Here is a 27,015-nt window from a genome sequence, read left to right on the forward strand (position 1 = left end):
TGTGATGTTGTGTTTTAAGACCCTTGAACTTATCCAGGTAAACAGCCCAGTTCCTTTATTTATTCCCAAGGTGGCTTAGTCTCTGTACCCCCTCACCATGCAGGTGATTTACCTCTGAAAGTGTGTTCCCCGAGGTGAATACGGTCTGTTGTCTAATTGCAGAAGAGCATGTTGTAGTGTATCTTGTGTTGCACTGTAATGCAGCCTAAGATTTCGTTAGCTTTTCTGGCAGCTGCAGCATCCATCGTTTGCTCGGCTAAACTTGTGGTCGGCCATGACCCCTTAAACTGCTGTTCAGCCAGATCTCCCTCCTGCCGAACTATTTCCAAGAGATGTTATGAGAAAAAGAGTTAGGAGGCCGTGTGAGTTTGGGAAATGTGCTTGGCGTGCAGTGAGAATTTAACAAGGAAGAGGTCATTATTATTCCTGTGACCATCTCTGTTGGCACACAACTTGTCTTATTCATCCCAGAATCTCTCTGGCACCTAGCCTGGGGCCTAATGCGTGTGGCACTCGGTAAATGAGGTTGGAATTAATGAAAGAAAAGATGGGCTGCATCTAGCAGTGTGTCATCTTGTTACCTAGCCTGGCATATGTAGATAATCTTGCATTTTGCCTCTGTCACTTAAAAAGCTAGCTTCCTAGTCCAGCTTTGCCATTCACAGATGTGACAGCCATGGATTTTGATGTCTTGTCTCAGGCAAGCCCTGTCCTCATTCACAAGCCTGGGCCTCAGGATTTTCTCCCTGTTCTCACTGATTTTATTCTGCTCCTTCAGTCTTCTTCTGTCGTGCTTTCTTCCTCGGCTTCCCCCCTTTCTAAGAACCTGCATCTCTTCTAGTAAACCAGGAGGTGAAGAGGCATTCTCCTACCCTTTTGTCATTTCTACTAGCAAAACATTTTTGGAACACAAAATGTGTGATTCCTCCAGGCAAAAAAAAAAAACAAAACCCGACACACACTCTGCAGGTCACCAAAGCCGTTCCTTGGGCCTTGGTTTCAGGGGGTTGTGCGTTTTATGGTTTTTGTTGAGTCTTGTTTTGTCTTCCACGCTCGGGATTTTTATTTAATTGCTCTGAGGTGAGCGCAGTCATCAATGTTTTTTATTATTTTGAAACAATCACAAACTTATGGAAAGATTAGAAGTACAGTATGAACTTTTTTTTTCTGAATCATTTGAGACCAGATGGCCCGTCCCCCTTGAATAATTTAGTGTGTATTTCCTACAAACAGGGATTCTCCTACACAACCATGACGCAACCATCCACATCAGGAAACGGTCACTTATGCGTTATTATTGTCTAATTCTCCGACCCTATTCAGGTTTTACCATTTGTCCCAGTAATATCCTTTTTAGCAAAAGGATCCAGTTCAGACTTACATGGACATCAGCTTCCTTGAGTCTGTTGCATCCATCAGGTGGCACATGGTGATCTTATCCCATTCCTGTCCCTTCTTTGGTCACTTAATGAAGGTAGTTTCTGCCAGACTTTTCCTTTCCTCTTTGAAATTAATAAGTATTTTCTTGGGGAGGTACTTTGAAACTGTGTAAATATTCCATTCCTCTTCAGACTTTCAATGTATTCATGTATTATATCTGTATGGACTCATGGTCCTGTTTTACACAATGGTTATAATTCATTGCTATTGTTATTTATTTTGATGCCCAAGTTATTACCAATTTGGCCAGTGGGAGCTCATTCAAGCTAGCTTTTGTGTTCTTTTCACTCATTCTTTGAGTGCTTCCTTCCTTGCTGGCACAAGATAGTCCCGGCTCATCTTGTTCTTTCCCTGTTGTAGCCCTGGAATCAGCCATTTATCCAAGGAGCTCTGGTTCCTTTTAGTGGAAAATGGTGTTTAGAAACCAAGATCTGAGCATTAGGCATGCTCATTGCTCTTGAGGTGTCACTACTCCTTGGCCCACTCAGTGGACAGAGGTAGGAAATATGTGTGTGCTCGTGTACATACACATGCATTCATTTGCATCTCTATTGAATGAAAACCATGTGTTCATAGTGATACCTCATGACAGGATCATTCTAGAATTTTCCCTTTCAATGTTTATAACTCCCTTCTCTGATGGTGAGAAACCTGGTTTCCACTATCCTTAATATTTTTACTTAATGATCAATCCCCCATGTGTAACCAATCTTCCATTTTTACCGCCACCTCCTCCCCTGCTCAGACACCCTCCTCTCCCTGCTCAGGCTCTCACTCCCCATTCCAGGCCACCCCCTTGTGTGGACACTTACCTTACCCAACTTGGGCACCAATACCACATCCCAGGTGATTCTAATATACAGACAAGTTTGAGAACCACTGAGAGTTCTCAGGTTGAACTGCACTTCAGTCTTTTTAGCAACTATCTCCCACCTCATTGCTAACTCTTACTGGTTGCTAGTTGTTTGCAAACTGCCAAACATTTCCTTTCATAAGGAACACCACCCACAATCCTTTCTTCTCACTGCCTGAAAGCACTTAATCCTCTGATGAACAGCAAGTAATTGATGGAGACCTGGCTCCACTTCCAGTCTCCCAGCTTGATTATGCTGCTTTCACAACAGTACCCTCTTTTCCTCTGCTGAAGGTGGTATTGGTGTCATTAAAATACCTGAGATGTCATTGGTGTTCTGTAAGTTGTCTTTTGCTCCTGAGGAAAAGATAGCTCTTCTTTTTATCCTGTTATTCAGCTTTCAACAAGAAAGCAAATGAGAACCTCCTTTGGCCTCACTTGGGTTTGAAAATGCCCCTAAAAATCATCTATTCCAATCTCCACTGCAACAGATAACCCCTGCGTGCGTTTGTATGCATGCATTCTCAAATGTGGTGGTGTTTGTCTTTAAAAGCGTGAAGGAAGAAGTGTTCTGGCGAAACTACTTTTACCGGGTCTCCCTGATTAAGCAGTCAGCCCAGCTCACGGCCCTGGCCGCCCAGCAGCAGGCTGCCGGAAAGGAGGAGAAGAGCCATGGCAGAGAAGAGGAGTTGCCACTGACAGGTATATTCAGAGGAGACGTCACTGTGCAAAAGAGAGTTACTTTAAAAATATTCTTAACTTAGAGACTCTGATGAGCTTGTCATCTTGTATGTACCAGAAATGTCCTTGTCATCTTATGGAAAATTCTTTTCTTTCCAGAGCAAATATTCATTGTTCTCTTGTTGCCCTCTCTCTGACCCCACTCACACCTCTTCCCCAAGCTTTCCTTGACTTTGCTATCTTTTTCTCATTCTTTGGTTTTTTAATTTCTTCCTTTTTATTCCTCCCTTGATCACTAGTCATCTTCCCATGTGTTTCCTTACCTCTTATTTATACCTTCTGTCCTTCACCAATCCAGTCCACCCTTTCTCTTTGTTTCTCAGTCTTCCATCCGACCTGACGTTTCCCCAGTACTGTAGCCTGTAGAGCAGAAGTGAGCTCCGGTCCACTCCAAGTTACAAATACCCAGCTCCCCGCGAGGCACTATTACATTACACGTTGGACTCTTTCCTATTGTGACAGTTTACCTCTGCTTGTTGAGGAAAGTGTTTTATAATATCAGCAGTGATTTCACATCTGTAATAATAAAATAAGTGTATTTTGTGTCATATTTTTAACATTTAATGAATACTTGTGTATAGGTACTAATTACAACTGGAGACTTACCCATTCATGGAATTTTAAATGATTACACCAAACATTGTGTCCTAAGGCACAGGTTGTACAGACCACTAGGAAAGGACCTGACCCTGCATTTAGGGTCCAGGCAATGTAGTGAAGTTGCTCTACACAGTAACATTTAGCGTTTTGCCTGTAGATGTTAATATGAATCCCAATTGTCTATCATTCTTTAGTATTTCTTTTTAATAGTTTTGTTGGAAAATTCCATTTTACCAAACACTGCCTGTGTAACAAAATGGACTCCAGACAGGGTTCAGTAAAGACTGCACATCTAGTAAGGTGGATAAGCTAGAAAATGTGGCCTGTGAGAAAGAGGAGAAGCTGGGACTGAGCAGTACTCTCTACTTTGTGCTTTCTAGCGTTCGTGATGAAAGGGAAACTTGCTAGATACCTTAACTCTCATTAGCCTAAAAGAAAGAGCAGAACTATCCTTTAATGAATTTTCCTAACACTGAAGTCAAAATTTATTTCCTGCAGGAAATCTAAGGGGCATCGAATATGACGACATATTAAAAATATCCCCAAAAGAAAGAGGTTCAGATGGTTTTACCTGGCTATTTCTTGTAATAACTTAAGAAAAACTGAAAGCATAACATAAAAGCTCATTTCTGAAAATTATTTAGTATCATCATACTTGTGGGTATTTTAGTTGTTATAATATGTATTCAGAATTGAATCAAGCAATTATTGTCTCTTTTATTCTCACTTCTTAGAGGCAGTACGGCCCAAAACGCCACCTGTCGTAATCAAATCTCAGCTTAAAACTCAAGAGGTAATACAGTTTTCTGTTGTACCTAGTAGTTGATGTCTGGAAATGAAGTAACTGTGTTAACTATCTCATATAACCATTTCAAACTACTTATGAATACAGGGCTTATCTGTTCTACAGAAGAGGGGTCTGGTACTTGCATAGTTAAGGACCTAGAGCTGAGACCTGAGGCAATTCCCTGGCATAAATAATTCCAGATATGCTCATCAGGAATTGGACAGAATGAGTGGAGTGATCCAAACTGAGTGTAATAGATTCAGGTGGTAACTCATTTAGTTACCAAGCAACTGTGCAGGTTAGAAGGTTGGAGAGCAGTGAGCATTCGACTAGCAGAGGAAGGAACCGAAAATGATGCTGCATTAAATTGTGAGATGACCATAAACCAGAGCTCTATCTAGCACATAAATGTCACTTAGAAAACCGTTTTCTGATCTCATTTGTTGCATTTCAGGATGAAGAGGAGATTTCTACCAGTCCAGGTGTTTCTGAGTTTGTCAGTGACGCCTTTGATGCCTGTAACTTAGATCAGGAGGATTTGAGGAAGGAAATGGAGCAACTGGTGCTTAACAAAAAGGAGGAGGAGACAGCCGTACTAGAAGGTAAAAAAAAAAAAACAAAACTGTTCGCCTCCCTACTTCTGAAGTTGATTATAGAAAATTGTTATTCTGAAGCAGATAGACAAAAATACATTGTAACTTTTGCATCAGAATTACTTCTCTGTTCCCCACTAGAAGGTGGATTCTAGCACACGTGACCAGACCTCATGTCCCTTTGCCCTAAGCATGCACAGAAGCATACAGAGGAGAAACTAAGAGCCAGAGAGGATAAGTGATTTGTTCAAGGCGCCTCAGCCCCATGGACATGTGGCCAGGAGCCAGGCGAGGAAGTGTGCACACCCTTTCGCTTAGAGATGCTGCCCTCTGGCCTTCTGCTTTAACAGCTACCCTCCTGCTTGGGTTGATATTTGTATGTGGGAAAGTGTTTTCCCAGCTGCTGTGTGCCACAAGAGCATCACTTCTGGGAAGGAGCAGCCTGCCTTTAAAAAAATAATTTAGAAAAAAGTACAAGCAGAGAGGGACTGGCTTTCTACTGGATGAAAAGCAAAGGCTTGGGTTCATCATCATCAAATGAAGAGTGTTTCACGAAGCCTTCTGAGACTTCCAGTGCGTTCAGGAAGCCAGTTGTTCCCACAGTTGTGCAGAGAGCACCAGTGAGGTGCTCCCGTAGGAGAACCAGAGCCCTGTTTGCACACTGCAGAGGAACTCTGGAGGAGAGAAGTGGGAAGGAAGGAGATGGGAGGAGCTGTGGGAGAAAGAAGCGAGTGGGGAAGTGACAACCTGGGCTCACCAGGCCCTTCAGACCCCACCCACCTCATCTGTTTTCCATACAGATGGCTGCTGGCCACCTCAGAAGGAAGGCGGGCACGAGCCCCATGTGTTGTGGGCAGTAGCTTGAGCAGACTGTGCACTGGCTCCATTTTTGCTGGTGATAACTAATAGCAGAGGCCCCACAGGAGACTGGAAGGAGCCCTGGGTCAGGACTCATAAGGTGCCGGCAGGCTGCTCCGGGCGAACTGCTCTTTCTCTGAATTCCTGCCCTAGTTAGAATTTGAACCACTTCATAATATTCTTCTATATATGAGTTGTCTTGGCCCCCCAGCTAAATTGTAAGTTCCTCAAGGGTAGTTACACCGTGTCTTGTTATCCCCCCAGTACCTAACGTGGAGCCTAGCACCCAGTAAGCACCTAGTAAATACTTGTGAAATTGGTGGTTTGCTATGCAACACACAGTGTCTTTTTCCCTTGAGGTCGCTGCTGCAAAAACATCCAAACATTTGGCTTTCGTTTTCTCTGTAGCTACTAAGTTTAAAATTGGTTTTTGAAAGATGAAAATGAATTTTAGCTTTACCTTTTCAATAGCTGGTTGGTTTGTTTTCTCCGTATTTTATAACTATATAGCAGATGCCTTATCCTATACATACATACATACGTGTATACACACACACAGAGGTACAGTGAGTGTCCGAGTGGAAGGTTGCAGCTCTAAATCTCAACAGGGAAGACTGGTGTGAGAGCTCAGAGGGAGCCCAGGTGAGGGGCCAGCCTTTGGCAAGAGACTGCCTGCCTTCAGCTCCTGGGAGCTGTTGCCACTGTGGGGAGACCACTGCTAATGGGGCTAAGCACACACTGTGGAGCCTGCGCATCTGCTTCCATCTGTATGTCTGTTGCCGTCAAGCTGTTTGATCTTAGGCAAGTCACTTAACCTCTCTGTGCTTCCATTTCCCCACCTGTGGAACGTGTGCAATAGTCTGTCTAGTCCGTGGATTGTTCTAAGGATGGAAAAAAAAGTGATATGTGGAAAGTGTTTAGCCCAGTGCCGGCTCAGTGAGTACTCAAGAAACGTGAGCTGGTTTTGCTGTCGTCATCATCAGCAGTGGTAAAAATGAAGTTGCAACCAAATATTAATTAGCAACTGTCCATTTTAAAAACAGAGGCCTAGGTAAAGCAAAATAACACCCCAAACTTATGGCGACATCTGATACCTTTGCTTCTGTGTTCAACAAATTTACCTTTCTGATCATATTTCTCTTTGGTCACTGTTAAAATTTGGTTCTTCTGAGCACACACAGTAAGGAAGCCTGGGATGTTAAAAATTAGCGTGGCTAGGACTTACATAGGTTGTTATAGTTGACTGAATTGTTAAAACCAGCGTTGTGAATTCAGAGCGAATCTTTGAGTTCTCGTTTGTTTCTCTTAGAGGATTCTGCGGATTGGGAAAAAGAACTACAACAGGAACTTCAGGAATATGAAGTGGTGGCAGAATCAGAGAAACGAGATGAAAACTGGGATAAGGAAATAGAGAAAATGCTTCAGGAGGAAAATTAGCTGTTTCCTGAAATAAAGGAATAATCCTTAACATTGTGTAACTGACATTAAATTCTGGATGGCAATACTCGCTGAATCAGAAGGCACAAAAGCGTATAACTTTATGAATTTTAAAATTATTCTTTTTTCAAGCTGAAACTTGCCTCTTTTACTTTTAAAAAAAGTATATAGAACAGTTATTCTAATCATCAAAAAGGGATGTTTTGTGTAATATTTCTTTAATATAAATTTAGTTAGAGATGTTCTTCTAGTCAGTATGGATATCTTTGCAACAGAAACACAAGTAAAATTTTAGAGTTCTGTTTTCCATGAGGTCAAAAATGTAATTCTTCAATTGTGGTTTTCTAAACATTTGTACTTCTTGTTGCATTTTTGTTGATACATGTACGTTAAAGTACTTACTTAATGGATTCATAACCATCAAAACGACCAAATTGTACCAAAGAACTTAAGAGGAAGCACTTTCAGGACTATTTTCTTGCTGGTTATTTTCTAAAATTCCATCTGGAAGCCAAAAGATAAGATAATTATGTTGATTTTGATGGTATAAGCATCACAAAATTTGACATTGAGAAATACTGTGCAAAAATGTTTTTATCTGGGGCCTTTTTTCTCTTTGTTTTTTTTTTTTTTAACTATACCACATTCAGTAATGTTGTTTTCCTGAATCTCACATCACAGTTTTTGTAGAAAGCAGGGCCTTTCATCCTTTTTGTAGTAATTACCTTCAGAAGCCTGTTCACCTTAAAGTATCATTCTTGTTTAAATCATCACCACATATAAATGTTTTGGCTTTGTCTTAATTAAACTGTCTTTATAAAATTGTATCCTTCCAAGTACAACTTACGGCACTTCACTGATCAGTCCTACTTGTATTCTGCTACACCAGCAGGCCCATGTTCATAGAAGGTGGTTATTTTAAAAGAACAAGGTGGCTTAGTGTCAGAACACTTCCAAGGCATTTGCTTCCCGAAACTTTCATATTTTTCAGGGAGCCTTTATTTCCTAAAGGGGAATACAATGTAGACAATTCTTTATAAGAAAAATGTACATATTTATATTCTTGACCCCATAAAAGTTAGTCCTTGGTTCTCTGGCAAAGGCATAGTCAACAAGAGAACTGGGCGTGGGTCCCAGCATTACTGTTGTTTGTAGTTTGGGATACGCACATGTGAATGAGCCAGACTGTGTCAGCCTAGGATCACTTAGGTTGTAGCAATAAACTCATGTATTCTATGAAACCACTGACCCCATTATCAAGAGATTTCCACTTGTGGTGCGGCAGTTGCCAATTACTGAGATTAGGTTCAGAGATGATGACTGGCAACTTCTAAAATAATCCTGTTGAAGGGAGAAGTTTGAATTTATTTTTTTAAATAGAGTTTGCTGAAGGGAAGGAACTATGTTAAATGTTTTTAAGCAGCTAAAATTCCTAGATGTAAGTAGATCAGAATATGACAGTGCTTGGCTCTTAGTATATGCACTAAAATTCTTTTTTTTTTTTTAATTACTTTGTTTGAATTGTTTTTTTTTCTTTTAAATATTGGCACCTGAGCTAACATCTGTTGCCAGTCTTCTTTTTTTTTTCTTCTCCCCAGAGCCCCCAGTACATAGTTGTATATTCTAGTTGTAGGTCCTTCTGGCTGTGCTCTGTGGGACACCACTTCAGCATGGCCTGATGAGTGGTGCCATGTCCACTCCCAGGATCCAAACCGGCGAAACCCTGGGCCACCAAAGCGGAGTGCACAGACTTAACCACTCGGCCATGGGGCCGGCTCCCTGCACTAAAATTCTCACTGATGAATGTTGAATAAATGTAAAAAAGCAAAGGTTTCAGAGAAAGTAAAAAAAACCTCTAAAATGACAATAGAAATATGTTACGATTGCTAGTATCAGTTTTACCTGATACTCCTACTGCATTTAAAAACAACCTAATTGTACATTGCCCTGTGAAAATAAAAGGATAAAATAAGATTTTATAAACAGCATAAAAATACAGTTCTATATTTTTATGTGTTCATCAAGGAGTAAAATGTTCTGCTTTTGTAAATTATACAAGTAACTGAAGTGTTACTCCTTTAAAGGGCAAAATAATTTGTGACCATGTTTGGTGGAATATTTCTAAGTATTTATTACATACCTGGGGGTTAGCCAACAGGACATACTGAGCATAAAAACACGTAAGCTTCATAAAAGGTTAAAATATGAACATACTTGCTCGCACTGTGGGGATTATACCTCACTACCCGGAGTGTGGCTCAACCAGCATCACTGGCCTGCCCTGGAAGCTTGTTAGAAATGCAGGGTCTTGGCTCCTGCTGCAGCCCCGCTGGCCCAGTCTGCATGTTACTGAGACCCCCAGGGATTAGAACAGCCTTGACAGTTTGGGACGCGCTGGACTAATGTACTAATGTGCTCAGGGCAGCCGAGGTTTCTGGACCCCTTCACTAGCGTCCTTGGATAAGTGTCTTTCTAGTTGGCGTTACAAGTCGCCTCTGCTGTGTCAGTCGGTACTGACTGCAACTCCCCCTTCCACATTGCCAAAGAAAGAGGAACCAAATCCCCAGGGGGACCACAAATAGTCCTGCTAAATCAGATATTTCTAATAGCACACATTTCAAAGGAAAATGATGACACTGCGAAGCACAGACATAAGGCGCTCTCAGAACCTTTTGAGGCGAGGGGGTTACATGTTAACAGAACGTTTTACATGTTCGCAAGCTTTCTCTGAGGTTCTTGGGGGACAGGAGAGGAATGATGTGCCATGAAGGCTGTAAAGGATGGACGGTACCATGGGTGGCAGGTTTGTGCACGTGAAATCAAATAACAAAAACAGTTTAAAAGGTACCAGAGCATGGAACCAAACTATGTCTTTAAAGCCTGTTTGAGGTATATGGAGTCAATACAAGAATTAACAATATCCCTTTATTTGCTCTTAAAGCAGTTTATCAAGCTAGTAAAGTCCTCAGCTGACGCAGCCAGTCTTGGCAACAGCAGACTCAATCACAACGTCAGAATCTCGCTATACGCAGAAGTGGTAACTTCTTATACAAAGTGGGAAAGCTCAATTTGTAATTTTTGAAGAGTTAAGCTAGAGGAGCTTATCTTGTAGGAGATAAAGCAGCGATTATGCTTGTACTCACAGGGTTTGCAGATGTCCTACTGGAACCGAGACAGTTTTCCACTATGGGAACGTTGTCACAGAGAGGATTTTTAGGACATTTTAAAGGTTTACCAAAAGAAAACTTATGATCACATCAAACTGGCAATATTTTATTTGCCTCTTTGACTGCTTTGGTATAAAAATCAGGACTCTGAACGTGCTTCTATAATTTAAATAGTTTGATATGGTTGATCATTCTGGTAGTAGTGAGATTTCCCCTCCATTTTTAAGTAAAGATAAACATTTTCAAATATGAAAATTAGGGGAATTTAATTTTAGCAAATTTATTTTTAAGCTTTTAAAAATATAAGTGGTAGAAACTGATAGTTTATATAATCAGTTTTATTGGGGGGAAAACAGGCCATCTTAAATGATTACTTCCACAGGCTATGTTGATAGGAAAATAAAATTACAAAATGCATGTTACAGTATCCAAAAAAGATGGTACTTAGAAAACTAATGTCATGACAGATGACAAATACATACTCATTAAGCTTTAATCACATACAGTTATGTCTGTCGCACAAATCATATTGTTTATCTGGTCTTCACACTAAGGGGTTTGTTTAGATAGAGCTGTTTATGATTTCAGTTGTTAAACTATGATTTTTTATAGCATTTATTCAATGCATCCTGATTTATTTCCAATATGAAAAACTATATTACACTTTGTTCTGAATAAATAAAGCTCACTTTTAGCGGTAAGATATGTTACAGTGGTTTTTCCTGAATAACTAAAACTTCTATTCTGGTAAAGAGGACTTGTAAGTATTTCAAAGTTACCTGGTATGTAGGCTCCTACTGTTAGCATTAAAGCTGCCTTGAGATAGTACTGCGTTTTAAGAACACGTTTTACTTTGACCGTGGGGTTCTACTCAGATGCGGATCCTCCTAACCCAGGCAGTAGGTCTTTTACTCTAAAGCTATTATGGGATTTTTCTCTCCTCCGCTACTGATGATATACAGTGATCTCTCTTGTTCTTTCCTGAAAACCATGATGAGCAGTGACAGTGCTTTCTGCTGGCTAGAGCTAAAACTCAACAAAGTTAACCAGCTCCTCTAAGAATTAAGCATCTTCTCAATAAAGCTGGGGAAAAAAATTAAGCCTGTGACCTAATAAATAGAGATAATAGATCAATCCATCGTAATGGAGGATTTTGGTGACTACTACTAAAGTATCCACATTATAATGATAACAGCGATTTTGTGCATAATATTCTCTGCCATTACTGCACTTAGACAATGCAAAAATCCAGATACAGCAAGATGGCCACATCACTCGACAGTTTTAACTCTTTCATGGAGACACTGCAGGGTATAAATGCGATGTGAGAACTGAGCTGAAACGTGTGCCTCTACCAAACGAATATGGAACGAGATACTAACGCCACTAGCAAAATTGGTGTAAAGTGTTCTGTGTTAATCAAATTAAAAGAATACATGCTTATGAAAATAGACACTTAAAAATTTGGACATCACACAAAAGTAGTTAATGGGATGGATGCCTTACTGTCCATATTACCATGCTTTTAGAAATAGGCCAAGCCAGAGACTCTCTTGGCCTAGGGCAGTGATCCTGCACTTGAGAACCACCTGGGAGCTTTGAAAATGATGCCCAAGCCCCAACCCCAGAGAGACTAATTGGCCCAGGATGTAGCCCTGGACATAGGATTTTTAAATAAACTCCCTAAATCATTCCGGTGGGCAGCCAGGCTTGCAAAGCACGGGGCCCAGGGGCAAGAGGCCTGCGGGAAAAGTCAGATTTGCTTGGGTGAGATACTCAACCAGAGGGCACTCAGCCTCTTAGAAAAATGAAAGGGTGGAATTGCATGTTTTTTAAAGTCCATCCCATGTCCTAAATGCTATCCTGTTTTAAGAGAGACCTTTGTAAAATAGATACACTTTTCATTCTGTTTTCGAAGTTTTAAAATTTTTCTGAAATGTACAATATCTTGGGCTTTCAGATTGAATACAGCAGATTAAATATATGCATTTATCTCCACTCCAGCCACAAACCTCAGTAAAGGAATAAAAAGAAAAGGTATAAATTCATAGTACAAAAACAGGAGAGCAGGTAACAACAGCCAGGTGGTGACAAGGACATTTGAATACTTCAGACCCCTGGGAAAGCTCAGGAATTCCGGAGGTGCGCTATCTCTGAAGGCCGAGGAAAAACTGGTATCAGGGTGGGCAAGTAGAAGTCTCTGCCACAATTTAAAACTGAAAATCAAGAAAGCCGTATTAGCATATTATCAGCTATAAAAGCAAACAGATGAAACTGCTAAGAGTTTAAAATGATGGTTCCTGGGAAACGGGAATCAGGGATGAGGAAGGACAAGTCAGGGGTCTGTTGTTCTGAAAGCCTTGTGTCATTTAACTTCTAAAATTAAGTATATACATCATTTAGATTTAAAAAAAAAATTTAATGTACTTTTGAGTAGGGTATGGGAGAAAAGATGCAAATACTGTAAATGGGAATGTAAAATTGTAGAATCTTTCCTAATGGCAGTTGGGGGATACGTATCAAAGTGTTAAATGTGCAGAACATTTAGTCCGGCATTTCCACTCATGGAACTTATTCTAAGGAATTGGACAGGGGCTGGCCCCATGGCCAAGTGGTTGAGTTTGCGCGCTCCGCTGTGGCAGCCCAGGGTTTCACCAGTTCGGATCCTGGGTGCGGACATGGCACCGCTTCTCAGGCCACGTTGAGGCGGCGTCCCACATGCCACAACTAGAAGGGCCTGCAACTAAGATATACAACTATGTACCGGGGGGATTTGGGGAGATAAAGCAGGAAAAAAAAAAACGTTGATGAGCTTGTGAAAGGGAACGTTGATATACTGCTGGTGAGAGCATACACTGATAGGATCTCTTTGGAAAAAAGCACAAATTGTCATTACTTAATTGAAAAGTTGAATATGCACTTCTCTTTGACCAGCAATTCCTCTCCTAGGGAGTATAAAATGATATAACTACTTATGAGGGAAATTACCATTACTTAGTAAAATGGAAGATACATGGAAGGATATACCCACGTGCAACTAGGTGACATGTGCAAGAACATCTATAATAGTATTCTGATGGCCCCAGACTGCACACAACCCAAATGTCCATCACACAGAATGAAAATATAATTATGTGATATGTTGTGAGTGAATCTATGAATCTCACAAATATAAATGTTGAGCAAAAAAAAAAAAAAAAAAAAAAAAACCAAGACCCAGAAGAACAGAATAGCTCCAACCTGGACTTAAGAGAACAACAGCAAAAAGAAAAAAAACAGAACAGGAAATCACAGCTACCCAAAGGTCTACTATTACACACAAATACTAGCCTTGCACACACAAGGCCTTAAAAAATTCAATCAAGGCTCATTTGTTTCTCTCCACGGAAATCTTTAGTAAAAGGCGAAAGATTTATGCGTTTTGAAGAGAAAGGTGAGTACAGTAATACTCTTGGAGAGACAATTGCCAGGGAACTGCCACTCCTGGTACACTGAGGGTGAAGTTCAGCCCGACTTGAGAGCCTGCAGCAGCTCTTTCAGTTAATTGGGTAAAGAACAGTCTCATTCTTTGAAATAATAGGTTTAAAGGAAACCTACAGCTTTTAACTTGAAAATATATTGCATGCAGTGCACTATGGTTATGCAAATGAAAGCTGAGTCATCACCCGGGAGATTCACACCGTAGCTGCCAAGTTCATCTGAAGCCTGCTTGGCAGGCAAAGGACCCGTCCCCAGTCTACCCGGGCCCCTGATTCCATCTGTTTTGTTCATTGAGGCTCTGAGTGTGAATTTTGGGGGATAAAGGATTTTGTTGATCGCTTAAGAAAATGATGTCAGAGCTCTGTATATGACATGAGAGAGGGTTCACACTATAACGTTAAATGAAATATAAAAGGCAAATTACAAATATCTATTTAATTTGATAGTTGAGGCTCTAAACCAGGGATCAGTCAAGTATCCTTATGAACTGAGGGGTTTAAATATATTCAATATGTGTCAATTCATTGCTCTTTTTATCTTTATTGATGTTTAAATTGTCCTATCTTAGGCCAATAAGAGCTTCTTCAAGTAGGCCCTTGAGTCTTTTTGACTCAACCCTCGTAGTCTTTGATAGCTTCATTGCTTGTCAGCATCCACACACACACACACACACACATACACAAGATGACAAGATGTCCCGTACTCATCTTTCATATTTCTGCCCGAGACCTGGAATCAGGCATTTCTCCAAGGAGTCCTGGTTCTTTCAATGGGACAAAGTCTTTATTCTTCAAGAATTGTCTTGGCTATTCTTTGCCCTTTGCTTACTGTATTCAGGATATAGAAGGAGTTTTGAAGAAGAGTCAATGACATGAACAGTTGATGAGGGAAAATTCTTCTTTATAAAAGAATTCCAGCTAATAAATACAAAAAGTACCATTTTGCAAGGCAAAATGAGGTAAAGATCTAGTCAATAATCACGAATGATGCTAGAACCATTAGGAGAAAGGTTGAGGAGAAACCTTATAATGAACTTAAAACAAAACAAAAACTCTAATATCTTGAATGACATATTAGAAAGTATTGCATCCATGAAAAAAATAACAGTATGCTATAGAAAAAGAACTTATTCAGAGAACAAGAAATAGATCTAGGGAATTAAATTATGATTGCATAATTCAAAACTTCATTTGAAGACAAAGTTGAGATCGTCTTCTAGAAAGTAGAGCAAAATAGGATGTAGAAAAATAGGAGAGAAAAGATAAAAATTAGGAGATCATTCCAGAAGGTACAATATCTAGCTAAAGGAAGTCCAGAAAGAGAAAACAAAATGGAGAGGAGAAAATTATGAAAGAATTAAGGAAACTTTTCCAGCACGCACACGCACACTCATGCACACACTTCCCCATCACCATCCTCCTGATATAGTTATGTTTTAATTTTGTTAATTTAATCTTTTTTACATTATTTCCATGTGAATATTATTCACAACCTAGGCATATAGTGTCCTATGAATACAGTACTTTTCTTGTTCAACTTCTTTTGTCTCTGAGTTAATAACCACCTTGTGTTTTGTTTTTGTTTTTTTGCTGAGGAAGATTCTCCCTGACCTAACATCTGTGCCACAATCTTCCTCTATTTTGTATGTGGGATGCTGTCACAGCATGGGTGATGAGTGATGTAGGTCCGCACCTGGGGTCGGAACCTGCGAACCTGGGCTGCCAAAGTGCAGCACGCTGAACTTAACCTCTATGCCATGGGGCCAGTCCCTCACCTCATGTTTTTATTTGCTTGATTTCTTATACATCTATTACCCAATTCTTTTTCAGAGTCTCTGCTAGAAATCTTGCTCTCCTCTCAATACATTCCAACAGCTCAGATAATTTAGTCATTTTATCTACTTCTTCCAGGAATCCTATGCCCTCCTGCTCCAATCTGGTCGTTTGCTCTCTCCAGCCAGGGTCTCCCTTCTCCTTTTTCCTGTTGGGTCCCTTTTCTTGGTTTTCATATTTCTCTCTTTTCTAGGTTACCCTTTTGTATGTCACCCAAAGTTAAGTTATACTGTGGTAACAAATGACCCCAACACCTCACTGGCCTCCAGCAACAAACATTTCTCATGTATGTTATGTGTCCCTCACAGTTGGCTATAGCTCTGTGCTTCCTCCTATCCCCAGGACCCAGGGGATGGAGCAGTCCCTGTCTGGGACATCAGTCTCAAGCCAGAGAAGTGACTGTAGCTAACCAGAGATGACCCTTAACCTTCTGCTCAGAAGTGACACATGTCTCTTTTGCTCACATTCCAATGGCCAAAACAGGGTCACATAGCCACTCTTGAGTTCATTCCATATCTATACTTTGGCTGGGTATAAAATTCTTGATTGGAAAAAATTTTTCTTTGAGAATTTTGAAGGCATTGCTGTATTGCCTTCTAGCTTTTAGTGTTGTTGTTGGGAAACCAATGCAATTTTGATTCTTGAATCTTGATATGTGACCTTTTTTCTCAGGAAGCTTTTAGGATTCTCTTTTTGTCCCTGTGGTGTGGTGTGGGAGGGCGGGTGAAAAGCATCAGACCCTCTTCTTCCCTAGAAGCAAATCTATATATAATATCTTTCTATGATTTAGGAATAAGTTTCATGGCATGTGACAGAAAATCCAAATTTATAGTGATCTAAATTGGATGCTTATTTCTGTTTCACATCAACAAAGTCCAGAGGAAGGTAAGCAGGGCTGACCAGTGTGCCTCAAGAAGCAATTAGAAACTGCTCCTTCCAATCCTCGGCTCCCTAGAGGGGTTATTTATCTGCCTTCCCAGCATTTGGATGGAGGAAGGGGACAAGAGGCAATGGCGCCATCTGCTATCCTGTAAGAAGGAACCAGCCACACTACATTTCCACCCCAATCACTTGGCCAGGACTTTATCACTTGGCCATTCCAGCTCCAAGGGATGCTGGGAAATAAAGTCTTATTCTCGATGTCCATGTGCCCAACTATTAATTTGGAGGGGGGGAGTATTACTAAGGAAGAGGGAAGAATTGATCTCAGAGTAGGCAGCTGGAAGTCTCTACCATGATCTAAAAGTAAAAATCACAAAACAGCTTTTAAAAAGAAGCTTGTTGGTGGGGGCCGGCAGTGGCATAGTGGTTAAGTTCGCATGCTAGAATTCAGCGGCCTGGGGTTTGCAGGCTGGATCCTGGGCACAGACCTACACACCACTCATCAAGCCACACTGAGGAAGCATCTCACATACAAAAAAAGGAGAGGAAGATTGGCACAGATGTTAGCTCAGGGACAATCTTCCTCACCAAAAAAAACACCCCTTATTAGCACAAAATATAGCTGCAAGTAAGGAAGACTGTTTAAAAAGATGAAAATGGTGGCCTCCAAGTAGTGGCAGTTGAGGGATGAGGATGTGTGAAGCAGGAGACTGCTGACTTTTTTTAACCTTTTTTTTGGAAAACAAAAGTAGAATATACAAGTAGCTATAAAAATGTGTAGCTTAATAAAGTATTTTAAAGCAAACACCCTGGTAACCACAATGCAAGTCAAGAAAGAACTTTGCCAGCTACCACCAGAATCCTCTCTGAGGGCCCCAACTCCATCTCTGCTCCCTCCCTCCCTCCTCCCTGGAAGACAATCTGACTTCTTTTTTTTCGGTTGTTCTTGCTTGAGGAAGATTGTCCCTGAACTAACAGCCGTGCCAATCTTCCTCTATTTTGCATGTGGGATGCCGCCACAGTGTGGCTTGATGAGCAATGTGTAGGTCCAGGCCAGGGACCCGAACCCATGATCCCGGGGCCACCGAAGCGGAGCATGCAAACTTAACCGCTTTACCACCGGACCTACCCCAATCTGACTTCTACAGTCATCATGTCCTCCTTTCTTGATGGTTCACCCAAATGTGCATCCCTAGGCACTATAGTTTGGTCCTGAGTCCTGCCCATTTTTGTAAATGTCTTTTGAGTTGTTTTTATCTGCAGTTTCCCTTCCATCCCTTTATTTTCTTTATGATTTATCTACAGAAGAACCCTGAGCCTTTGACTCCCACAGCTTCCCACAGCCTGGATGTTGCTGATTGCAAACACTAGGTGAAGCTCCAGTAGTAACTGCGCCCTTGGTGTTTCCTGCAAGCTGGCAGCTGGATGCCGAGGCTTGATCCCACTGAGCTTTGATCACTTTGACACAAGCATAGGTGGTCCACTAATCAGAGACGTAAAATGGCTGCTAGTTTCTCCTGGTGGACCTTGGGAGCCGTTGATACTCAGTGCCTAGTTCATTCATTCACTAGAGGTTGCAAAATCATGATAGTCTACTTCTAAGTGGTTAAAATGGCAAGTTTGATGTTATATATATTTGACCATAATAAAAAATGCATGCCCGTTGGTGTATATAGGAAACAAAACTGGAAGGCTGTACAGTAAAGTGTTAATAATGGCTCTGTCTTGGTGACAAGATTATAGGGGATCATTTTTGACTATATCTGTCTGAAAGTTTTTCACTTTGTATATATTACTTTTATAATATAAAACATCAATAAGACGATTTCATTATAGACTAAAACAAATAGAAGAAAATAAAAACTATAGCAGAAATGAATGAATGAATATAAACCGAGATTAGGCTCAATGAAACAAAAATATTCATCAAGAAAGAAAAGAGAAAGCTTAATAATATTAGGAATGATAAAGTGTTACAGTCACAGCTAGCTGCCTTTTCAACATGAATGGTACTTCAAAAAATTTGTATATATATATGTATATAACATGATGCTAAGTGAAAGAAGTCTGATACGAAAGGTCACATATTGTATGATTGCATTTATATGAAAGATTCAGAATAGGCAAATCTGTAGAGGCAGAACAAAGATTTGGTAGCTGGGAGAGGGCAGGAATGGGGAGGAATTGCTTAATGGGTACAGGGTTTTATTTGGAATGACAGAAATATTTTGGCAATATATAGAGGTGGTGGTGGCACAACATTGTGAATATACCAAATGCCACTGAATTGTTCTCTTTAAAATGGCAACTTTTATGTTATGTGTCTTTCACCTCAATAAATTAAAAAATATATATGACATTTGATATATATGTATACTCTATCCTTGAGACAATACATTTGAAAATGGACTGGATATTGGATGATATTCAGAAACTATTGTTAGAAATTGAGCATTGGTAATGACACTGAATATGTCCCTCTGCCATTCGGGCCACTCAGATCCCTCCCCAGCCCCGCCATGATCCAGCCACTGACCCCACTAAAGCCCGCCATGAGCTGAGAGCCTTCAGGACCTCATCCAGCCAGAAGCTGACCACCTGTACTGGTCATTAATCTTTCCTCTCGGAGCTTCCCCAACCGGTCCCTTCCACGCTCCTCGCGTCTCCTTGGTCCGCTGCTCCCCGTTAGGCTCTGCCATTGGGAGGCGCTAGAGGGCAGGCTGGAGGAGAGAGGGGACTTCTCAGTTTTGTCCGCATAAACTCAGCTGCGGTCTTCACCTGGCTGTAATGGGTCTCAGTGGCAGCAGTTGATTCCTATCTGCAGCTTTTCCCCAGAGGCAACCTCAAGGTGCCCTCAGAGACTCCAGCGGCAACAGCGCCCCCTCTTGAGGGGTCTGAGCCCTTCCTCCAAGCTTGTCAGTCTTATCATTCCAACTTCTCTCCTTTTTTTCCTCCTATCCTAGGAGCCACAGCTGTTTCCAGCAATTGCTACCTTCGTATTTTCTTTCCTCCTTTTCACCTCTCCAATACATAGGTTAATCATTCTTTATATTAAATTTTATCTGTGAAAAGAACTGTCTTGTTTCTGTCTTTTGACAGGACATGACTGATGCATCACCTGTAAACAGTTATTCATTATATTTGCTTCATGGCTTTTTGTATGTCTGAAATATTTCATTCCAATATTTTAATTTTACTATTTTAATTAGCAACAAAAAAATAAGGTAGCTAGGAATAAGCCTGACAAAAGATGTACATGCAATGTAAGGAGATATTAAAGAACACCTAAATAGATGGAAAGATACACTCTATTCATGGATGGGAAGACAAATATCACTAGACACCAATCTTCTCCAAATTAGATCTTGGAGGGGTGTCTGGAATCTGTATTTTATCCCAGGAGAATCTGAAATTGTGGTTCTTGGACCAACTTTGGAAAACTCTGGTGAAGAAGGATAATATTTCAAGTCAGAAATATTTTCTCAAGAAAAACTTGACATTTTATATGGTGATTTTCAATAGCGCCTAACTCCATGAGTATTTTATATTTTTCTTTACCATTGTCTTTATTCATTTATTTATTTAAATATAATTGATAATCTGTTGTATTTTCACATTTTTCTTTCACTATGCTTTCCTCTCTTTTTTTGCTGGGAAAGATTCACTCTGGGCTAACATCTGTTGCCAATCTTCCTCTCTTTTTTTTTCCCTCCCCGCAGCCACAGTACATAGTTGTATATTCTAGTCGTAGGTCCTTCTAGTTCGTCTACGTGAGCCACCACCACAGCATGGCTACTGACAGACAAGTGATGTGGTTCCGCACGTGGAAACCAAATCCAGGCAGCCAAACTGAAGCGTGCTGAACTTTAACCACTGGGCCATCAGAGCTGGCTCTTTACCATTGTCTTCATACTTAAATATACTTTCCATTTCCTTGAAAGCCTATAATCATAGCCAAGACTTGGGGAATAATAAATCAGAACAAAATTCATGAAGCCAATATTCTGAAATACGCAATATACACACACATATTTGAAGTTTTGAAATGCATGTACTATCTCCCAATATGCTGTACATGACAAGAGTTTTTATTTGATGTATCCTCTTGCTGCTGGACCTGGCCCCCCAGTGTGTGCCAATCTAATAGTACACTCTACAGCCTGCCATCAATATGCCTGAGCAAGCTGGGTATAAAGTATAATCATTTTCTAAATTTTTCAGTGTTTGCCAGAAATGTGGAAGTGTAAAGGAAATGCCAAAACTGGCCAAATTCCTATAAGGACTAAAATCAGAGTTAGCTCAGACGGATGGTATTGGGTAACTGAATTAAACAATAAGCTCTTTGTTCTATGAAAAGGCAAATACTCCTTTTTCACTACCTACAACCCCAGCAGTATGCAACAAACATGAAATTCAACTCTTTTGATGAAATAACACTCTTGGCTACTTAAAAGGTTAGCAGGAGCTTTTCTTTCTCTGAAAATACTCTGAGGTGGACAAGTCAAACTAACGTAGTCAATTTAGCTCCTGTTGACCCTTCAAGATACAGCTTAGACGTCACCTTAAACCTTCCTTAGACCTCCCATCACCAGTAGAAAATATCCCAGAATACAGTCTCTCCAGAATACAGCTCTCAGGCCTGATTTACAAAGTCAAAATGTCCCTTTAGTAACAATGAGCAACAGAGGGGCTGGCCTGGTGGCACAGTGGTTAAGTTTGTATATTCCGCTTCTCAGCGGCCCAGGGTTCACCAGTTCAGATCCCCAGTGTGGATATGGCACCGCGTGGCAAGCCATGCTGTGGTAGGCGTCCCATGTATAAAGTAGAGGAAGATGGGCATGGATGTTAGCTCAGGGCCAGCCTTCCTCAGCAAAAAGAGGAGGATTGGCAGTAGTTAGCTCAGGGTTAATCTTCCTCAAAAAAAAAAAAAACAAGCAACGGAAGCATCTCACCAAATGGAAATGTACACATATCTATAGTCTCTCTGCTGGGTAGTCAGACCCACATAGGGAGCCAGATCATAATGGGAAGGTTGTTTGGTGAGTAAGAAATCAAAACAATTTTCCCTGTCCAAAGGCATTAGATTAGGATGACGGGGCCTCCATCCCCAGACTAGGGATAGCTTTGCGATTAGGGCCATTACTTTTTTGACCAAGATTCGCTCTCTTCCAAACATTGCTTGGATGGGCTCTGCCAGCCTGGCCTCCCTGACCGTCCATTTTCTAGGTTTCTACTTTTCCGATAAACATTGTTTCTTGATATTTGCCAATACCTTCCATCATATTATAGGTATGATGAGGTCTGTAATTTATTGTCACCAAAAACAGTGTAGTAGTAGTGGTGGTCTCTCTCGGCGTGTGTGTGTGTGTTGTGTTAAATTAAGGACGGCAATGACTCCACTCAGGACTTTGCACACCAGGGGTGGTCAGCTACATTAATCAGGGAGTTCATATTCCATATTCTAGCCACTACCAATGTTTCTGTTAGCCAGAGCTCAATCAAACCAGAGGCTCTGATAAGCAGCATAATGCAGGTTAGAAATGGTTTTTCACTGGTGAAACTAGTAGCTTGTTAGCCAGTCTAATGGGTGTCAGAAATGGGCTCACATTGGTAAAATTCATGATATTCAATATATGTGCCTTGTTTAAAATAGGTGAGACTCTCCTCACCGCTGCATTGACCAAGTATAAGAACCTAGCAAATGGTCCTGTATCCAGCTATGAACACTGAGGGTTCCAGTTGCCTGATATTGGCTATGAGACCAACAGAATCCTGCCTCTGTAATAGCAGCCAGCCAGCCTTGAGTGCCTTGTATTTCATGCAAAATGATAGTCAAGCAGGTAAAAACACATACAGTTGGGACATCATTGAGCTTATTGTTCATAAGAACTGTCTTGTGCCTCAGGCTCATGGTTGTTTAATAAAAGCCTGAATAAATAGTCCCATATTCACATCATATCTATAAGGCCTTAGGGAGCTTGGGGAGAATACCCCCTACCCAACGAAGAGCTGTTTTTCTTGTGACCTTCACCTTTCTGGCAGGCACAGTTCTTAACAGAGATAATAATTCCTTGAGCAAACATGAGAATAATTAATGCAGACAGAACATGAGATGCCCCTTAAAGACTCGGAAATAAAGAAATGATAGCCCTTGAAGACCTACAATATAACCCTGACAATGGATCCCAGCAGAGATAAGCAAAGTGTTTTACAGAGCTTTGGGCTAAGGCTTGACAGTAACCTCTATGAACACATTTAAGATAAAAATCTAAACAAAGAAAAGGTCTAGCAAAAATCAGGTTAGTTTGGGGGCTGGCCCAGTGGTGTAGTGGTTAAGTTTGGTGCACTCCACTTCAGCGGCCCAGAGTTCACAGGTTTGGATCCAGGGCGTGGACCTACACCACTCAAAGCCATACTGTGGTGGCGACCCATGTATAAGATAGAAGAAGACTGGCAAAGATGTTAGCTCAGGGTCAACCTTTATTTTAAAGATTTTATTTTTCCTTTTTCTCCCAAAGCCCCCCAGTACATAGTTGTGTATTTTTAGTTGTGGGTCCCTCTAGTTGTGGCATGTGGGATGCCACCTCAGTATGGCTTGATGAGCAGTGCCATGTCCACACCCAGGATCCGAACCGGCGAAACCCTGGGCCGCCGCAGCAGAGCACCCAAACTTAACCACTCGGCCATGGGGTTGGCCCAAGGCCAATCTTTCTCAAGCAAAAAAAGAGGAGGATTGGCAACAGGTGTTAGCTCAGGGCCAGTCTTCCCCACCAAAAAAGAAAAGAAAAGAAAAGAAAAATCAGGTTAGTCTGACCTAAGGAAGAAGAAAGTGATCCTAGACCTAGAGAGCCAGGCAGAAGCTATTCATTCTCTGACCAGCGTTGGAAGCTACACATCACTCCTGCTATGCTATATTCCTCAGAAGCCAATCACTAAGCCTGGCCCACATTCAAGAAGAGGGGAATCAGACTCCACCTTTGGAAGGGAGGAACGTCCAAGAACTTGTGGACAGATTTTAAAACCACCATCGCCTACATTAAAGATGTTATAAGAAACAGACCTCTAAAATCCCTATTTCTTGCAGGAGCAGTAATAGCTGTGGTTCTCTTGGGTAACCAGTTTGTTTTTATTTTGTAATGTTGTGAATCACCCTGTAAATTGTGTTTTCCTTTTTTCTCAGCTGTCAAGAAGCTCAAAATAAAAATGTGGCTCACCTCCAGCTTGTGTACGAGACGTTTAGGCATATGTTTTACAGATTCAACCCGCCCATGACTTCCTCTTATTTTTCCTCTCTTCTTTCACTTTCACTTTCTTCTCATTTCTCTCTCTCTCTGAATGAATGACATGATATATATCCATATATCTACACGCACACATATGTCGTGGAACATTGTGTATATGTTTACAAACTACTCAAATCCCTTTTGAAATAAGAACATGTATAAATAAAATACAATTAAATATTTTTCATTTCTCTTAAGACTTGAGGTCTCTTGCATAGTTCTTTTGTTTCCTTAATAAAGATAACTATTGATTTTTTTTTTGTTCCATACGTACTTATATGAAAACAACACAGAAAATCATGAAGTAAAAATACTCCCAAATCTTGCCACCCAGGGAAAAACATTATTAACATTTTGATTTATATCCTAAACATCTCTTCATAAGCATACAGGCAATTCTATATAGATAGAATTTTTCTTTTTAAGCTCACCATGCTATGTATATTTTGTAGGTCAATTTTAAAAATGTTTATCATTTTTAGTAGTTGCACGGTGTTCTATTGTACCACAATTTCACTACGGTACATTTTGACACTCAATTCCCTGGACGGGTTAGAAGAAACATTGCCGATCGATTTGTTTGCCATCTTTTGGAACTTTGGCCCTTAAGAAGGTGAGGGATGGTGGCTGAGGCAATCAGCTTTATACAGAGTCTGGGTATGGGTTCATCATCCTCTGCTCTAGTTTTGAAATCTCAAAGCTGTACTGAGATGTTCTGCCCATGAAATAAAACAATGGTACTTTCCTCAAATTTACAGAAATAATTAAAAATAATAGAAGGAATTTCCCCAATACTGAAATTTACTCTCATGTTTATGTTATCAAATTTTTGGCGTCTGTTATCACTATTGCGTACTCAACTCTAATAAAAATGGTATAGGATTGATACAAATTTTTGAGTTATTTAAGACAACATGTCAGGATTTCATGACGGTCTGTGACCTTCAGAAGCTCGGTCATTGGAACTCTGGTTCCATCAGATGGAAATAGGGAATATTCCTGAGGAAAACTCCCTCCCCGCCCCAACCATGTCAAGAAAAAAAAAATCGATTCAACAAACCGAGTTTGTCAAAAAATTTCAGCAACGAAACGACTGGCGGAGAAAGCAGGATACATTTAACATGTATTAAGTGTCAACGAAGTGTAGAGAACTGTGCTAGAAGCCAGGGTGGCTCACCCAAGGTGCATAGGATGCAGCCCCCACCCCGCAGGAGCTTGAGTCAGATAAACCATGCTGAGAGCTCTCGTGGAGGGGCAAGACTCGGGCAGGTGTTCGAGCCCAAAACCTGATTCTGAAAGCCATTACATCTCTCCTGCCTTGAAAGTCACGAAATATTTCCCCTTATCCCCAAATCATTCGAGCTCAATTCCAAAGAAGAGCAACAAAAGCAGAAACACAACAACGGGTCACCGATCCCACTCCCTCCCAAACACTGGAATATTTCTAAACTTTTCCCGAAAGATTATAAAGAGTACCTTCCGGTACCGGCGCATCGCCCCCAAAAAACTACAAGTCCCAGTAGGCTGCACGCTTAGCCGTGGGTATTCTCCTCGTCTCAGATCGCCGCACTACGCACCAATCCCGATCCGGGCCTGCGAGCTGGGGCCGCGCAGGCTGCTGGGACTTATAGTCCGCTTCAGAGTCCCTTTCCCCTTCTGCGCAGACTCGCGCGGCCTCTGTTCGCCCTTCGGTCCTGCAGAAGCCCAGCCCAGGCTTCAATGCGCCCCACCCCCATCCCGCTCCATCCCCTCGGGGGCCAACCTCCTCCGGTCACGTGGGGAGCCCTCCATGCGACGATTGGATGTGGGGGTTCAGGGGCGGGGCGCGAGGCCCTGTGAGGTTCCGTGCCCCTTGTCCGGCCGCTTGTTTGGCTGCTGCCGTCACCTCATGGCGACGCGGGTAGAGGAGGCAGCGCGGGGAAGAGGCGGCGGCGCCGAGGAGGCTATTGAGGCCGGACCGGGCGGACGGCGACGCAGCCCGCGGCAGAAGGTCAGTCTGGTGGGCGCCCGCCTTGTTGCCGGGCCGGAGGAATGCTTGGGCTGCTTTTTCGGGGTCCACCTCTTCACTCTCCTCGGTTACCTTTAGCCACGGGACGAACATCCGGCCCTCTTCCCTCCCGGGGGTGACGACAGTGGGAGCAGGTGGCGGGGAGTGGGACTGGGATGGATGGAGTGGGAGGTGGCGACCGTTGGGGTTTGGAGGCGCCCTGCGGAGGGGGAGGGAGGGCTGGGGGCGCAGCCCCGTGTGAGGGGGAAGGGGCGCGAGGCCGGGGTGCGCCAGGTGTGACAGCCACGTGCGGCCGGCGCCGCGGGGCCCCGGGTGCCAGGTGTTCTGTTTCCCAGCCCCCGCTCTCCGCGTGCTCGCCGACTCCCCGCGCTGGGTGCCGTCGGGGGGCTGCCTGGAGTCCCAGGCTCGCCTCCTCGCCGGGCAGGTGCGCAGGGCGCGCTGCGGGGTGCGCCCGGGCGGCGCGGGCGAGGCTGTTGCGCAGTAAGATAACCACGCGGGAGCCGGGGCCGCGCTGCGCCCCCCTTCCCCCGCCCCCCGCGCTCCCCGCCACTGCGCGGGCAGGCGAGCACCGCGGGGCTGGAGGGGCCGGTCGGCCCCCGGACCCAGATCCCGGGGCTCGTCTCTGGGCACCACGGGCCCGGCTGCACGTGGGACTGGCGATGGGGAGACGATGCTGGAGGACCTGGGTCCCGCAGAGTTGGGAGCAGCAGCGTGTGATAGCCAGTCTTCCCAATCCAGCCCCCCTCCCCCTTCTTGCTCTTTATTTTCTCTCCCTTCCCCCCCCCTTTTTTTTTTCTTTTTTTGGTGAGCGGGAACTTGAGCGCCTCCCCCACCCTGGCCTTTGGTCTCTCTTAATCTGGGGGACAGGCTGGACCGTTCCACTTGCCATACTTGACTCATGTCAAAGAGTTTTTACTGTCTCCCTGGATACAGGAAAATCGAGACCTTCAGAATGGGAGAATTCCCCTTGTTCTGGAGTCTGTGAGTACAGTTCGAAAAAGATTGCACAACAAATGGAGTACAGGGCTTTCAGGGCCCAGGACTGGAGAACTGT

General features: G+C 42.3%; 2 protein-coding genes and 1 non-coding gene across 4 annotated transcripts in view; 2 read left to right on the top strand and 1 right to left on the bottom strand.

The window, feature by feature from the left end:
• Nucleotides 1-11,177, top strand: part of SYAP1 (synapse associated protein 1) — a 32,955-nt gene extending 21,778 nt beyond the window's left edge. For both annotated transcript variants that reach the window (XM_008544722.2, XM_070603788.1), the window contains 4 exons: nucleotides 2,847-2,995; nucleotides 4,369-4,427; nucleotides 4,876-5,023; nucleotides 7,182-11,177. In XM_008544722.2, coding sequence (XP_008542944.2) covers nucleotides 2,847-2,995; nucleotides 4,369-4,427; nucleotides 4,876-5,023; nucleotides 7,182-7,309 — 484 coding nt within the window. In that variant the 3' untranslated portion in view covers nucleotides 7,310-11,177. The remainder of the gene's footprint in view (nucleotides 1-2,846; nucleotides 2,996-4,368; nucleotides 4,428-4,875; nucleotides 5,024-7,181) is intronic.
• A 2,626-nt stretch (nucleotides 11,178-13,803) lies between these two features.
• LOC139081213 (U5 spliceosomal RNA) lies at nucleotides 13,804-13,917 on the bottom strand. The gene has a single exon (XR_011536336.1). It is a non-coding gene; the product is annotated as a U5 spliceosomal RNA (small nuclear RNA).
• Nucleotides 13,918-25,622: 11,705 nt separating this feature from the next.
• The window catches only part of TXLNG (taxilin gamma), a 52,481-nt gene continuing 51,088 nt past the window's right edge, over nucleotides 25,623-27,015 (top strand). The window contains exon 1 of the mRNA XM_070604166.1: nucleotides 25,623-25,943. Coding sequence (XP_070460267.1) covers nucleotides 25,743-25,943 — 201 coding nt within the window. The 5' untranslated portion in view covers nucleotides 25,623-25,742. The remainder of the gene's footprint in view (nucleotides 25,944-27,015) is intronic.

The sequence above is a fragment of the Equus przewalskii genome, chromosome X (assembly GCF_037783145.1).
Source record: "Equus przewalskii isolate Varuska chromosome X, EquPr2, whole genome shotgun sequence".
NCBI lineage: Eukaryota > Metazoa > Chordata > Mammalia > Perissodactyla > Equidae > Equus > Equus przewalskii.